Source organism: Callorhinus ursinus, unplaced genomic scaffold (assembly GCF_003265705.2).
Source record: "Callorhinus ursinus isolate GAN/ISIS: 27379988/994484 unplaced genomic scaffold, GSC_fseal_2.0 scaffold50, whole genome shotgun sequence".
Lineage (NCBI taxonomy): Eukaryota > Metazoa > Chordata > Mammalia > Carnivora > Otariidae > Callorhinus > Callorhinus ursinus.
The window spans coordinates 5,374,628-5,391,123 of record NW_027397112.1 but is presented as its reverse complement, the minus strand read 5'-3'; the positions used below and the strand labels follow the sequence as shown (position 1 = coordinate 5,391,123).

The 16,496-nt window shown below is 50.8% G+C and overlaps 1 protein-coding gene across 4 annotated transcripts in view; it reads right to left on the bottom strand.

Annotated features, from left to right (window-relative positions):
• RGS9 (regulator of G protein signaling 9) overlaps positions 1–16,496 on the bottom strand; it is a 64,319-nt gene that overhangs the window by 30,410 nt on the left and 17,413 nt on the right. For 3 of the 4 annotated variants that reach the window (XM_025889986.2, XM_073883229.1, XM_073883230.1), the window contains 2 exons: positions 11,707–11,788; positions 5,273–5,344 (listed from right to left, as the gene is read on the bottom strand). In XM_025889986.2, the coding sequence (XP_025745771.2) occupies positions 5,273–5,344; positions 11,707–11,788 (154 nt within the window). The remainder of the gene's footprint in view (positions 1–5,272; positions 5,345–11,706; positions 11,789–16,496) is intronic. The other variant, XM_025889987.2, reaches the window with a different exon arrangement.

Here is a 16,496-nt window from a genome sequence, read left to right as displayed (position 1 = left end):
TCAAAAAAAAAAAATCCTAATTATGCAAAGGGGTGGAGGTGTTAACTAACCTTATTTTGGTAATCATTTTGCAATATATGCATAGCTCTAATGATCACACTGTACACCTTAAATTTATATATGTTATATGTCAGTAACCTCTCAATAAAGCTAAGGAAGAAAAAACACTAACAGTAGTAAAGATTGCAGTCATACTAGGCTTGTGCTCAGCAGCCAGAGTGCCTGAACACCCTCCTGCCAAGTGCCCAGGAGCCAAGATCAAACCTCCTACGAGCATGGGACTCCTACTAAGCGGACCAAGAGAGATTAAATGAGCCAGATTCTCAGTCTGCCTGTCCCTCCCTGGGCTCCGTGGGGAGCCATCCCTGCAAGTCAACCACAATCACACACACTCTCTCATCTCTCCTCTACCTGGCATGGCCTGGCTTTTAGCCTAATATGTTTCTGGGGCCATTATCTCAGTCTTCGGTGTGTTAAAATATTTCGTATTTTAATTCACTTTATTTGATTGTATTACCCCATTAGGGCTTCTGCATTGGTGGTGCGGTTTGCTGACTGTTCTCAGATTTCCAGGATTACCAGCCACCCTCTGGGAGTCAGACAGCAGTGGATTTGGTTGAACCGGAGGCTTCCCCCACCTCTGCCTTGGATTTCCCACATGGATTTTACTGGTTTCTAGCTTTAAAAATAGCTTTCTATGGGATCAGTTTCCTCTAGACGGACATACAGGGCATCTCTGTCCTGTTAAGGGTGTGTGGACATTGGGATGGTGCAGGAGAGGGTCCTGGACTTTTCTAAAAGACAGAAAGGGAATGTGATTGGGGAGGGGAGGGGCAGCTTAGGAAAGAGAACAGACTTTCAGATTGGGCCCAGGTCAAATTCCTGGTTCTGCCACTTATTGGCTTGACTTGACTTTGGATGAGTTATTTAGCATTTCAAAGCCTCTTTCCTCCTTTGTAAACGGGGATCACAAAAGGGGGAAGGCATTAAATGAGATAATACAGAGAGGTGACTGGCACAGAGCAGAGGCTCAACATATTGTGGCTACTGAGTAGGGTTCATACACTATTGCTGAGAGGAGGCACGGTGTGGTGTAGACCCTAATTACAAGATAAAACACAAGATGCCCCTGCAATATTTGGGACATACTGATACTAAAGAAGTTACTTGTGGTTTATCTGATAATCAAATTCAACTGAGCATCCAGTATTTTTATTTGCTAAATCTCATAAATCTGTCCATGTTGTTATTACTTAGCCAAAGGCCATAAAAAAGACATTAAAGTCATTAAAAAATACACACGCGCACGCGTGCACATTTCTAAGCAATTCAAGACAACCACTTCATGACAACATAAGAAATAAACATTTTTTTCTCCCTGTAATTCATGCACAAACCCGTTGCCTTCCCAACAGTTGGCCTTGCTGGAGGGAAGTCACTTCTTTATTCCTCATCCGAGTGACACACTGTGCTACACTAAGATACTCTGCCTAAGGAATCTTCAAATGCTACGCATTCTTGGAATTCTAACTTACTCTTTTCCCCTTATAGGAGTTACCCAAATAGGGATGCCTCCAGAGCCTGTTTACACAGCTCTGTGGCTGGCTTGTTGGCCTCCCAACCCGGGTGCAGGTTGCAGACAATTGTCACAGGGCAGGAAGGGTCAGTCAGGCCATACCCTGGGAGGGCCTGGGGCCACTGCAGACAGGGGTGTAGAAGCAAGGAGGAGGGACAAGCAAGGACCTGGGACCAGGCAGCCAGGCAGGAATGTGCGCTGAAACAGAGGTGAGGGGTCGGGCAAGCCACAGAGTGAAACACAAGATGGGGACAACCATGAGGAATCGGGGAATATAGGCATTGAGAGCAGAGAGAGGGTCAAAAGTCAGAATCCAGGAAATGTGGGGACTGACGGAGTTAATGCAAAGCAGACAAGAGATGGGAAGAAGTGACCTGCCCAAAGAGACAAGAATTTGAGGTCGCAATCCCCTGAGGTAGTCTGTCCTGCCGCGAGCTTCCGGATCAGTTGGAGGCAGGACAGACGGCGTTATTTACAGGGCCCGTTGCAAAATGCACATGCAGGACCCCTCGTCCAAAGAAAGCATTAAGAATTTTAAGGCGGTGCCAGGTGAACACTAGCCCAAGTGCAGGGCCCTACTGAGTGCGGAGCTATGGCCCAGTGCACAGGTCATCCCCCCATGATACTGACCCCGGGCGCAGACTGGAAGGGTGTGGTAGGGGGCAGGGGCCGGAGGGCAGGGAATAATGGGGATCAGAGAAGAGCAAGAGTCACAGACCTGGGAAGTCACAGAGCCAATAAATGACAGAACCAGGAATTTGACCTGGGCCCAATCTGAAAGTCCAGTCTCTTTCCTAAGCTGCCCGTCCCCTCTCCAATCACATTCCCTCTCTGTCTTTTAGAAAAGTCCAGGACCCTCTCCTGCACCATCCCAGAAGTGACCTCTCTCACAGCATGGCGACCATTAGGATAACGACAGCTACTGTCCGTGGACCGCCTCTGCATGTTGGATACCATTCCAGACACTTCACATAAATGACCTCATTTAATCCTCGGAGGAAAGAGCTACTGTTATTCCCATTTTATGGGTAAGGAAACTTAAGGCTATGAATAACTCAAGAGCTTGTCCAAGACCACATGTCCAGGGAGCGGCTGAGCTAGGACTCACGGTGAGATCAAAGCTTTCTTCAACACCCCACACTGGCCCTCATCACAAAATGACTATGGTCATCCTGTCGGGGTCAGGAGAGGAAACGCCAGCCCTAGGCATACCACCGCCCATGGCTAGTGCCCAGCCGCCATTTTGTCTCCTCAGTGAAATAAAAGGAAGATGGGGGGCTATGTGTGCCTCAAGGTAGGGGAATTGAGAGAAGACATGCTCTCTGGGTGCGGCCTTGGGACCACGGGCAGTTCCTCCCAGGGCTGGGCAGCCACACCAACTCGTGGCCACCAGCCTGAGGAGGTCGGTCACCCAGAGCCCTAGGACACCGCCAACCAAACAGCCTCTTTCTTACGCTTGCTGGTGTTCATTTCTTTTGGGTTATTTGCCTCCATTTAAGGAAAACAGGCATCTTTTCAAGAATTTACTAATTCTCAGAAATGGCCTCTCTCTTCAAACCAGCAATGAGAGATCTTCTCTGGAACGAGACAAAAATCCAGAACGTCTGCATGCCCAAGGCCTCATGGAGACACTTCACGTCCTCTCGACCCTCTCCCCTCAGGGCAGATAAACTGGGAAAATCGGGGGCCACTTGGTCAGTCGGTGAGAAACGTTGCCAACACATCAAACATGGCACCAGCCTCCATCCCCCCAGTGGCTGGGCCTGACACACACTGGGGCTGGCAGAGAGGGAGAGGCCGTGCTCTCATGAGAATTACGGTTCTTTATTCTTCAGAATACTCCAGAGTAGCCAGAGTGCAGACAGGAGAAAGAGAGCTGGTGGGAGAGAGAGAAACAGAGAGAGATGAAGGGTAAACAAAGTGAAAGCACCCCCGTGTCAAACATGGCCACGGGAGGGTCAGCCCCCAGCCTCACGCACTGTCTGGTGCTCTGACTCTGAGCGTCTGGCAAGAAGTGGGTAGTAAGTGCCAGAAGGTATGCTCTTCTTCCAGCCTGACCCCCTGTGAGCCTGAAGATGCTCTCTCAGTGAGAAGGGGTCTGGCCAGGCTCCTTGGAAGTTACCCCCAAATAGCATGGAGGATGGAGCACCTCAGCTCCTCAGCTGTCCTCCCAGAGCTGGAGTGTAAGGCCCCCTGCACCACAGACACACACAGACACACGCACACACACACTCACACAGGTAGGCCAAATCCCAGCTGGCTAGGGTCAGAGTAGCGTGATGTGCTTTCCACCTGTACCCTCCCCTCCTCCACACCACAGAGGTTTCCAGAAATGCCAGTTATCCATTTAAAAAAAAAAAAAAAAAAAGCAAATCTTCCACCCCGGTTCAGTATTTTCCTTGATGATTCTGTTTCCATAGCAACCAAGCCTACAAGCCTCAGCAATTATCTGTCATTTGACGAGGGGAACATGGAAAAGGCTGTGAAGGCTGACAGTGCCATGCATGTATTAAAGGCAGGATCACTTTGAGTTGTGGGCAAGGGACCTAGCAATGCCCCAGGGGATGCCCTCTGGGGACTCAATGTCCCCTCTCCACATGGACTCCATTCCTAAACCCATGCCTCTGTCTCTGCACTGGTGGGGGTCCCCACAGCTATCTTGAGTTCCAGGTCCCAGTGGACTTCCTTATTCCTCCTTTCTGGCATATTCTTCTCACCTCCCACTCACGCCTTTATGTACTGCCAAGGCTTAGAGATGACACATGAGGCTAAAATGTCCCTGACCCCTTGCTGCCCATGGACAACATTAGACAGAAAGCAATGGAACCATCTAAGTCTAGGTCAAGTGTGTTTTAGGCTCCATGATTCTCAGCCGGGCCAATTCTGCTCCCCAGGGCACACTGGACAACGTCTGGGGACATTTGTGATTGTTAGGGCTGGGAGGCTGGCAGAGAAAAGCATGGAGTTACTGGGATCCAGTGGGTAGAGTCCAGAGGTGCTGCTAAATATCCCACAACATGCAAGAAATCCCCCCAAGGAATTATCTGGCCCCAAATAATAGTGCCATGTTTGAGAAACCCTACCCTGGATGCCCACTGTTTCAGCAGCTTATGCACTGCATTCCTCTAAACAAAAAATTGTCTTAGGAAAATGGCCACCCATCATAAATGGTGGCCTATTTGGGGAAAGGGTCCTTCTAAAACTAAAAGCATAAGAGAATCTTTGCAAAGGCCCCACCCTACTGAGATGCAAAAGAAAGTGGGACATTCTGGGTCATGTGGATTAAGGTTTCAACCCGAAGTTGATTCAAGGGTTTTGAGCCTGGGGCCTATAGTCTCCAGGAGATCAGAGAACTGGCTGAAATTATGTGCAAAATGTCTGTCTGGGCATCTGGACGGAATGGGTTCATAACTTTCACCAGATTTTCAAAAGAGGAACTGCCTCGGAAAAGTCTGAAGCCCATCCACATAGATCCCATTTGCTCTGACCTGCACTCTACATTCTCTCGTCTATCATCACACAAGACCCTCGTCATGGCCCTGCCCCTGACACCGGAATCACAAGATATCTTTTTGGAAGTCCCAAAGGTGAGACATCATTGCCCCAACAGATACAAACAGACAACAGTCATGTGGACAACTTCCCAGCCTAAGAACCTGACCTAGGCCCTGCCCAAAGTATGCAGCCGAGACCTACCTGGTTTACCTGGACTTCATTTGGATTGGTCACTCGGTCCAGGCCATAGTCCAGCACGTTGTTCATTCCCGGCTGAATGGAATAAAAACAATGTAAGAACCACCCCTGGAAGAATCTCCAGTTTCTGATTAACTTTGGGTCTTGGCCAAACTGCCAATTATGAGACTGAGCTGAGAAGGGCTTGTGGCTTAGCCCATAGGGAACCAGAGTTATTGTAAGACCCTCTGGGTGAGCTGAGAAACTTCATGGAGCTGTTCCACCACCAGAGCATCCTCAGAACCCAACACAGGATGGATGGGTGCGTGGATAGGTGTGTATAGCGGTGGGTGAATGGATGGGTAGATAGATGGATGGGTGGATGAATGGATAGATGGAAGGGATGGATGGATGGATGGATGGATGGATGGATGGATGGATGGATGGATAGATGGATGGATAGAAGGGTGGATGGATAAAACTCAAACTCAAGAGTTCACTGGGATTAGTACATGGGACTCTCACTCCTCTGGCAGTGCTCCTTCCCCCTGGCCCCCACCTACAGTGCAGTGCTTTGGAGAGTCCAGGCTTCAGTTAGCACCTTTGGGTTCCAATCCTGGATCTGCCACTTCCTAGCAGTGAGGAAGATTTTGGAAACTACTTCTCTCTACACTTGCTATCCCTCCTGAGAAATGGAGATGATCCCTCCTACCTGTCAAGTTCTTGCTGAGGATTTAACAAGATGATGTGCAAAGCATTCAACAAAGGGTAGCAATTACTGAGCAAGGGCTTGTAGTCATTTAAAGATGGCATATGAAAACACCTGGCCCAAAGTGGGGCCCTCAGTCTTTACCAGTCCCCTTCTCCACCAGGCAACGAACTCTCCAGCCAGTCTTGCTTGGTCTCTCCCTATTCCTTGGCCAGCAAGTTGGGTCTTTCACTTCCTTCTCCGTTAGTTTGGTGCAGGCCACCATCAAGTTCCCAACACATGTGATCACCCAGGCCCACTACACTGAGGCAGGAGGCCACGGAGCTTTCTCCCCATCAGATTCAACCTCATTAGGATCAGCTGCATGTTCAGCTCAGAGCTATGGTTGCCAAGTAAAATACAGGATGCCCAGTTAAGCTCGAAGTTCAGACAAATGACAAATAATTTTGATACATGATTTACATAAAAATATATTACATATGTTTTTAATATAAATATACAATAAGCATAAAAATAGTGTGACATGAATTGTTTGCTGTGTATCTGAAATTCAAACTTAACTGGGCATCCTCTGTTTTACTTGTTACATCTGCCAACTTAGCTCAGCAGGCTACCATGGGGGCAAATATTGGGCACACCGTGGAGGCAAGGAAGAGAAAAAATCAGTGGGGAGAAAGACAGGGGAAGGGAGTGGCTGTTCTTGTCCCAGTTGTCACACCCGAGGACCTCCATCAACAAATACTTATCACGCACTTCCTATGACGGCCATTGTGCTCAGCCTGGGAGCCTGTGGGGAATGGGGCACTTCCGGGCATCCCCAGCTGGCATCTCAAGGCACCTCTGGTCTTGTGGGAGAGGCACTCGGCAATTTATCACACAAATGATAAATCAGAGTTGTGACAAGTGCTATGAGGGACAATATGGAAGTCCAAGCCAGCCTTCAACGGGATGGAACCTAGCATGGGGGCAGGGGGCGGGGGTCATCAGAATCTGTGTGCCTTTCCCTCAAGTGAGTTCTAGGAACTGTCCTCTCCATCTGGTACAAAGAAATCCCCCCAGGGTAACTGAGGACAGACTTACACACACACACACACACACACACACACACACACACACACACACACAGCCCACACTCCTGGCCCCTACAACCTCAGCAGCTTTGGTGCAGTTGTGTGCTCAAGTCTTGAATTAGCTCTCCATATCTTTCCTTTGAACTTGACCCACGCTCTGATATCACTTTGGTTGCCCCCGTGCTCACAGGTGCACCTGCATTAACAGCAATCAGCACAGGGCCACCCCCAGCTGCCCAGACCAGACGGCCTTGACTCTGAGAGCTGTAGCCACCCAGTGGGCTTCACGACCCTGCCAGTCCGTCCAGTACCATCCCCTCCTGGCTTTCCTCCACTCTGCAGGCGGCCACCCATGCCCTCCTGGCGGCCCTGTCTCCTGCCTCCTCCGTGCATCTCCGAGGTCTCAGTTGCTTCCAACTGAGCCGTGGTCCCATCCCAGCGCCCTGACCTCAAAGCCGCCCAGGGGGCTGCCTTTCTGCCTCTGCTGCCTTGGAAGACTCCCAGAATCAGCGTTCCGGAGCAGCGCCAGGCCAGGAGCCGATGGACACTGCTTGGGGGCCCTCTACCACGTTCTTCCTGTCCCTTCTCCTGTTCTGTTCTCCTTCATCATCACTCTTTTCCCTAACGTATCAGCTCAGACACTTCCGGTGCGTGGGACAGAAAACAAATAATAAAATTCTAAATAGCTGCATAAACAGAATCAAGCAGGGGAAAGAGACAGTGGTGGGGCTGCAGTGGGAGGCAGGTCTTGGCTGGAACATCAGTCCCAGACCCGGAGCTGACGCAGGACCCCTGCCTCTTTCCAACTGTCCTGCCTCCCTGTACACACTTGCGTGTGCAATCGCGTCCATGTCCGTCTCTCCACCAGACTGTCAGCTCCTTGGAGGCGCAGGCCACCGTCTGCCCTAGCTCATCATTCAAACATCCCCCCTGCCTAGCCAGCACCTGGCACAGGGCGGACACCCACCAAATAGATGTCGGTTTCTTTCTTCATTTGACTCAGAGTACATGGGTTTTCCACCTGTTTTTATGACATCACATTATATGTCGGACCATTTTCCCTAGGTCAATAAAGGGCCCTGGAAAATACAATTTTAATAGCTTCCTGATATTCCTTCATGTGGATATCATCTCGTATTTAAAGATTTAAATGCATCTATTTATTTACTTAAATTTATTTTGCAGTTTCTCTGTTGTTGGACATTTAGCCCGACCTCAACCGGAAACGGAAGGCAGACACCTTCTTCTCTGGCGAGGGTCAGTGCTGGTGGTTGACACGAAGGCCAGTTGGATGATATTCAGACAAGCGACCCTGTGATTCAGAGCACACCGTGCCGCCATCCCTGGACCATATCCTCCATACACCCGTGGTCCCTACGTCAGCAGACCCTACCCTCAGGAGACACAGAAGTAGCAGGTGGCACAGCAAAGATGCACAGAAGGCCCCCGAATGACTTCCTTAAGGGAACCGTTGATTTACACAATGAACTGTGCTTTGCATCCTGCCCAGATCTGCACTCTGTTTCATTTGGGTAAAAACACAGGAGACGAACATTTTCCTTCACTGTTCTCCCCTTGTCGACCCTGTCCCCAGTGCCCGGATGCTGAGTCCCCGGCAGCATCTGGGCTCAGGATGGGGGTTGGATCACGTCCCTCAGCCCCCACCATCCACATCAGGGCTTGGCCTCTGCCCATGATCATATCCCTGATACAGCATCCGGCACCACACTCCTCCCCACTCCCTTAACCAATCACCCCCCACCTTACCCTCCGGGAGATGCTGCTCGCCTGTTACAGCTATCTGGATTTTGTGCCCCTGGAGCTGGGAGAGGGGCCGCATGTGGGTGCCCCGCCTACAGCAGCAGTGCATCAGACAGACGTGGCTTTCCCATCCCAGCGCTGTGCCGCCTACCGGCCCTCTCTGAGCCTTGATCGCCCCATCTGAATGTTGGGGATAGGGAGACTCCCTACTCGCCAGCATCATCACCAGGTACTTGGGATCGTCCACACCAAGAGCTTACCACGGGCACGTAGCCGGGGCTTGATGATTTTTAGCTGTTATTTTACGCCCAGCACCAAACTGAGCCAGCACAGAGTCAGGGCCCGTGAAGGTTTCACAGATCAATGACGAGACAAGGGAACAGGGGACCTGCTGCGTGACAGCAAGCCATGTCCCACACTACGACAGTCGGTTAGACAGTCCACATACCAGCTGCTCAACGCTCCACGGAGCCAAAAGCTTTGTTTGCCTGGCTGGTTTTTTTTTCCCACCAAACTGACTGTTTGTTTGGGTCTCCTGGAGACAGTCTGACAGCCCCTAAGCTCCTGGGCTTCACGGGTTTGTCAGGGAGACTGCTCAATTTCTAGACTGAGACAGACTTCAAACAGGATGCTCTTCAAACAGAACGCTCCACCGAGAGGCTGCCGGTGTTTTAAGACAGTCCGGGAGAGCAGGAGCCAGATGCACCCCAGCCTCAGCGTGGACTGCTGGTCCAGTTTGGGCTCAGGAGAGCAGGACTTGCAGAGACCGGATGTGAAAATGGTTTTGTGTCTGTGGGGTTTTACGACGGTTCTGGGGACATCAGAACCTCATTGAGAACTTGGCTCCCCAGCGCTATCCAAGAGAGACTGGCTACCCTTGAACCCTAGCATCATGTTTGTTAGAGCAGAGGGATTCATGCGATGCTCTAAGGACCGAAGAGGTGACAGAAAGGCCTTCGATGCACTAAGACATCACGTGCCATTTGTGGTGGGAGGCAGAAGAGCACAGGGACGGGGAGAGAGCGCGCTGCAGTCTGACCCTCACTAGCTGTGCAACTCTGGCAACACCCCTGAGCCTCAGCTTCCCTATCTGCAGAATGGGACTAATAATAGCACCTTCCCCACGGGGCTGCAGAGATGAAACAAGAGAACGAACGCGGAGTGAAGCCTAGCACAGTGCCCAGCACACAGTTATGTGCTCAGTTCAGGTCGGCTGCGATGATGATGATGGTGGTGGTGGAGGTGGAGGGAGAGGAAGTGGCTGCAGTTGGGGAGGGAGTGGAGGCGGGGCAGGTGATGGCGGAAGCAGTAACCATAGAGTTGCGTTGTCAAATTTAGGGACTTCTGCATCATACTGTGAGGAGCCACTCAGCCGTCGATTTGGCCGGTATGGGGGCTGAGAGCTTGCCCCCAGAGAAGTCGGGAGAACTCCAATCATCTGCTTTGCACTTGGTTCCCTACGGGCCTGCTGGTGGCAAGGACAGAGGGGAGGAGAGAGACCGGCGTGGGGGGGGGCGGTCTTGGGCACAGCCAGTCTATGCCACTTTGCCAGGTGGGCATTTCCCCACCACGGAGTCTCTGCAGGTAACGTGGAAGCCGTTCCCTGCAAGGAGCAGGATCCCCCCATCACGAGCGCCACGGGCACCAGGGCATCTTGCCGAATGAGGGGCTTCCCTACCATGTGCCCTTATTCCCCCCCCCCCCAGGCTCCCCCTTCAGGAACAGATGACAGAAGGCAGGCTGAACCATGCCAGTGACTTTCTCATACAAAGATCTCACTCCTGAGCTACCATGGGGTGGGGGGGGGGGGGGGGCTTGTGCTTGGCTACTTCTCTAGGACCCTGTCGTCCCAGCCATGTACTCCTTCACCCAGCCCCAGCGACCTGTGTCAGGCATCAGCTAACTGATTTGTCTGGAGGAGGAATCCTGGAACAAAGCAAAACCACACGAGCTTCTTGGGGATCAACCCCAGGACCTTAACCTCAGCAACGAGGCATGGAAACCAACACCCCCACTCATATGGAACACCATACGAGTACTGTTTTGAATTTAGAAAGAAAATGAGCAAAACGGCCAAAATCTGATGAGCTCAAAGTTCCAAAATCCAGAAGCTTTGGCACCGTGACTGACCCAGTTCACCTTCTGGTTCTGAGAACTTGGACAGCTGAACAGCAGGGAAACTAAAGGAGGAAGATGAACGACATTTGCTTTGACCCCTTCACTTTTCAGAACCCCTTTGACATCTCCCACCTTCAGTGACCCGTAGGCAGCACCCGGGTCTGCCCTAGGAGGAAACTGAGGCAGCAGAAGTAACCCCAGTGGGTGACTATTCCTGATAATGAGCCGTAACGAGTCACATCACTTATGCACAGCTTGTCCCTCTGGGGCCCAAAAAGTCCCTGAGCCAGAGACACAATGTGCCCTAGGCTGTGAGGCACAGCACACACTCACTCCTCACCTCCTCCCACCTCAGCTGCTGGGGATGGAGCTGGAAAAGGAAAAGGAGCAGGGCAAGAGACCCAAGGCCTGGCTTGGGCTGTGCAGACTTCCAGTCTCTACCGCATTTTATGGGAATCCTGCGTTCTAGTTTTTTCTTCTTGTAATCCTTTTCCAAGGTGTCATGGCAAAAAAAAAAAAAAAAAATCAGCCCTCATAAAAGGCAAGCTCATTCGGGTTCCTCCCGTAGGTCACTTCGCTTAGACCCAACATCACCAGACGAGCCATAAGCTCGTTCCATCCAGGCAGCCCCTTTCCTCTTCCACAAAGAGGCGCTCGGGGGCTAACCCAACACTGAGCAACACACTCCTGCTGATTTAGTTGCAGCCCCAGCAGGAAATGAGCTGGCAAAAGGGATGGTGAGTACAGGGTGGGAGTGGGGAAGGAATAAGATGGGGGAAGCCAGGAAGGCTAATACTCACGGGGCATCGGTGGACCAGCCAATACGCCTTCTCCTGGCAATCCAGTGCATACCTGTCTGCTTTAGTCCTTTCCTTTCCAGTCCTGAGAAGCCAAAAGCCACATAAAGGCCAGTAAGACTTCACATCTTTTGCTCAGTGAGGTACCCCATTCCTGATGACCCAGATGACTCTCCCCACTCTCCAAATACTCTGTGTTTGCCGTAATAATAATCACAGCAAACACTAACATCACATGAGTACTGACTCATTTAATCCTCCCAGTGACCTCATCCCCCTGACTTAGCAGCTCCAGGGACTACAGCAGAGAGAGACTGAATATGCCCCTCGGAGGGTCACACTGTCAGCAAGGAGCAGAGTGGGACTTGAACCCGCATCAGGCCCCAGGGTCCAGCTCTGCCTGAGAGCAGAGCACTGTCAACATGCCACCCCAGTGTGACCGGCCCCAGCATCGGACCTCCACAACCTGCACCACTGCAGCAGGTGGAGGACATTCTGGACTGACATTTCAGCCCCTGGCTTCATGTTTCCCTGCCTCGATAAACAACATCGTCAACATCTGGACAAGTGGGCAGCAGGCCGCGCCCACGCTCAGTGCCGGGGAAAAATGCGGGGCCTCGGGGGGTTGGGGGGTGGTCCACGTGTCTCCCCTCTACCCGGGCCGCTCCGTCGCTTCAGAGACTTTGTGCCAAGTTAGGGTTTTCCTAGACCTCACTGATGATCGTAAAAGGTTATTTATTTTCCCTCTTTTCTCTCTCTCCCCCTTTCCCCACGATGGAGAGGAAACGATGCTGTGCTCTCCTCCCAGGGAAGCCGGGCCACGTTAATGATCATGCCATGGGTCCCCTCCAGCACCATTTCCACGGCGACCTGCGCTCACACGCTGATGCTTGCATGCCCAGGCAACGTGGGATGACGCACATGCCCTCCACAAGACAGAGACGGCAGATTTATGGGCCCACTAGTGTATTGTGAATAACATCATCACATCTAGAGAGCCAGATGGGTGGAGAGTGCCCTTCCGGCAGGCTGTTTTGCCAACCTCCCCTGGAAATTAAATATAAACACTGTCACTTCAACTTCCCCTTGCCAGCCTAACTGCATTTTCCACCAGGTTAACGACCCTATGGCCTCAGGAGGATGGGCCACAGACGGCCCAGGGCACTGCGGAGTCTCCATCATGCTGGAGAGCCTGGTAAATACAGTAGGTCGCTAATTGACAATAATGGTCCTTTCTGGCTTTGCTCTGCGGCTCTTCTGTGACAGATGAAAGAGGAGACACTCTCCCTCTCTCTCTCTCTCTCTCTCTCTCATGTGAGGACACAAGAAGGCAGCCATCTGAAAGCCAGAAAGAGAGTCCTCACCAGAAAGTAAGCCCTGCCATAACCTTGAGCTTGGACTTCCCAGCTCCCAAAACTGCGAGAAAATAAATGTCTGTTGTTTAAGGCACTCGGTGTGTGGTGTTTTGTCGTGGCGGCCTGAGCGAACACAAACACATATACCATGCCCTTGAGTAGCTTTTGGTCTAAACACTGAACAAAGAGGAAATAGAAAATCACAAATTGCAGGATGAGCTCTCAGGAAAAGTTCAGGTGCTCTAATGCAGAATCAGGGAGGGCCACTGTGGTGCTTTTTAAATATGTCTACAATTCGGGGCACCTGGGTGGCTCAGTCATTAAGCATCTGCCTTCAGCTCAGGTCATGATCCCGGGGTCCTGGGATCGAGCCCTGCATCGGGCTCCCTGCTCTGCAGGAAGCCTGCTTCTCCCTCTCCCACTCCCCCTGCTTGTGTTCCCTCTCTCGCTGTGTCTCTCTCTGTCAAGTAAATAAATAAAATCTTGAAAAAAATAATAAATAAATATGTCTACAATTCTTTGACACTCCTTCCATTGCGGGGGGGGGGGGGGGGTCCTATGTCCTCCACTCCTGGAAACCAGGTGGGTTTCTTGGGACTTGTTCAACGAACGCAGTATGTCAGAAATGGCCCTCTGTGATTTTTGAGGCTGGGCCATAAAAGGTGAGACAGCTACCTCCTCACTGGAATGTTTGCCCTCGAGGCTTCCAACCACCTGTAAGCAATGTGACTGCCCCAGTACCACCATGCTGTGAGGAAGCCCAAGGCACCCGGAGAGGCCCAGAGGCCCCATGACAAGGACACGAAATGCCCAGCCAGGGCTACAGGCCGCCAGCTCCAGCCCTTGGCCTGCAACCACTTGAGAGACTCAGATCTAGGACTGCCCAGCGAAGCCCTTCCCAAATTCCAGACCAAAAGAAACCTTGAAAAATAACAGAGCAACTGTTGCTATTTTGAGCTACTAAGTCTTAGGATGATCTCTGTTCACTAACAACTAATCAACAAAACCTCTTTGAGCATGTGACATTCGAACTGAGAGATCTCTCTCTGAAGGGTGACAGGACCCTATCTGGGTTTCAAAAATGGGGGCAAATGGGAGCAGAGAGACCATTTGGGAGGACATGGCCACAGCCTGGGTGACAGTGAGGTTGGTTCAACCAGGGCAGGGAGGTGGGGGCTGACAGAAGGGGGCAGGTGGGGCGGAAGGAATTTTGCCAGGGGTGGCAACAGGACCAGATTACTAGACACTGGGCATGGGGGCTTAGAGGCAGGAGGTGAATGGGGTTCCTTGCACTGATGTGGGTAACACTAGAGGAAGAGGTTTGGTGTATGAGGGAGAGAAACATTCCATTATGAACAAGTTAAGTTTGAGGTGTGACATCATCCTGAGATGTTAAGTAGCTGGATACTGAGTCTGGGTTCAGAAAAGAGGTCTGTGTGTAGAGGTTCAGTATAATAAAATGGCTACCTCATGAGCCAGCCTACACGGCCAACCTAATTTTGTGCTAAGACCCTGTGTTTGTATTAATCAGGGTTCTGCAGAGAAAGAGAAACAGTAGACTAGATAGATACGTAGATAGATAGATAGATAGATAGATAGATAGATAGATAGATAGAGGCACAATTTATTTATTTTAAGGAATAACATACATTGAGGAGTCTGGCAAGTCTAAATTCTGCAGGACACACCAGCAGGCTGGAGAGCCAGGGAAGGGCTGATGTTGCAATTTGAGTCCAAAGGCAATCTGGAAACAGAACTCCTTCTTCCTCAGAAATCCTGTCTTTTCTCACAAGGCCTTCAACTGATTAGTAAGGCCCACCCACACTATGGAGGCAATCTGCTTTACTCAAAGTCTACTGATGTAAATGTTAATCTCATCTAAAAAATACCTTCACAGGGGCACCTGGCTGGTTCAGTCGGTGGAGCATGAGACTCTTGATCTCAGGGTTGTGAGTTTGAGCCCCACACTGGGTGTGGAGATTGCTTAAAATTCAAAAATTAAAAAAAAAAAAATAACTTCACAGTGTCATCTCAGACTGGTGGTGGCCCAGCTCTCTAGGGCCCAGCTATCTAGGCACCATGGTCTAGACAAGTTGACACACAAAATTAGCCACTGCAGACACGAAATCTGAAATTGGAGGCAGGCTTTGAGTCAAGCAATGGAATTAGTGGAGAAAAGCCAGGATCTCAGAAGGAGAGAGCCTTTTATGAATTTCTCATCCCAAGGCATCTAGAAGTGATGGAGGAGAAGATGTCCTACGACACGGGCAGCATGGAGCTTTATCTAGGCGAAGGCATGAGTGGTGGGGCCTGTGGGAGCCACTGAAAATAGCCCGGAGCTGTAACAGGCAGCTAGCATGTCCTGAAAGGCGTATGTCAGGGTCTGCAGTCCTCAGGATCACTGGGCTATCCTGCTCAGAGCAGAGAACTGGAGGATGAAAGGGTTCCAGCCCAGTGTGGAACCCAGTAGAAAATCAAAACTGGTGCACTGACTGGAACTAAGTAATACTAGCCCAGTCTCGACCATTACCTCACAGAGTGACCTTGCCATGGACTGTTTAAACTCTCTAAGCCTCACTTCCCCATTTGTGGATGTAAGGGTGACAAGAATTACTGCTATGAGCACTTCCCTCTCACCAACATGAAAGGAGACAGTACACAGGACTCACCCCATGAAGCCTTATGAACAAATACAAGTGATGGGAAGTTAGAGCATTCCCCCCAACTGCTCTGTCTCAAACATACCTAAGCAGAAACATGTCAATGGTGAAAGGCCCAGGCCAGGTCTCTGAGTAATGCTCCTCTACCTGAATCCCAAGCCTCAGAGCAGATATTCCCCCTTCAAGGCAATAAAGCCATCTGCCATTAGAATTTTTGTGCTTCCGGACCCAGCACTCCTGCATAACAGCGCTCACCTCTTGTGATGGCTTATTTTATGTGTCAACTTGACTGGGTTGCGGGATGGCCAGATATTTGCTCAAATATTATTCTGGGTGTGCCCCTGATGGTGTTTTCAGATGGGGGTATTTTAAGTTGAAGACCTGAATGGAACAAAGGGGATGATACTCCCCTAAATGACAAGGAATTCCTCCTGCCCGATGGCCTTGAGCTGGGACATCAGTCTTCCTGCCTTCAGACTCAACTAAAACACCAGCTCCTGGGTCCCCAAGCCTGCCAGCCTTCAGACGAACCTAAACCACCAGCTCTTCTGGGTCCCCAGACTACCAGCTGCAGGTCTTGTAACGTCTCAGCCTCTGTAATTGTGTGAGCCAATGCCGTATCATAAATCTCTTGATATACATACATACATATATATCCTACTGTTTCTGTTTCTCTAGAGAGCCCTAACTAATCCCCACTATTCCAATCCTAAGGCTGCTTGATGAGAGTCCACTGTCCAGCCCAACTATGCACCAGTTTCTAGACCTTCCAGAAACT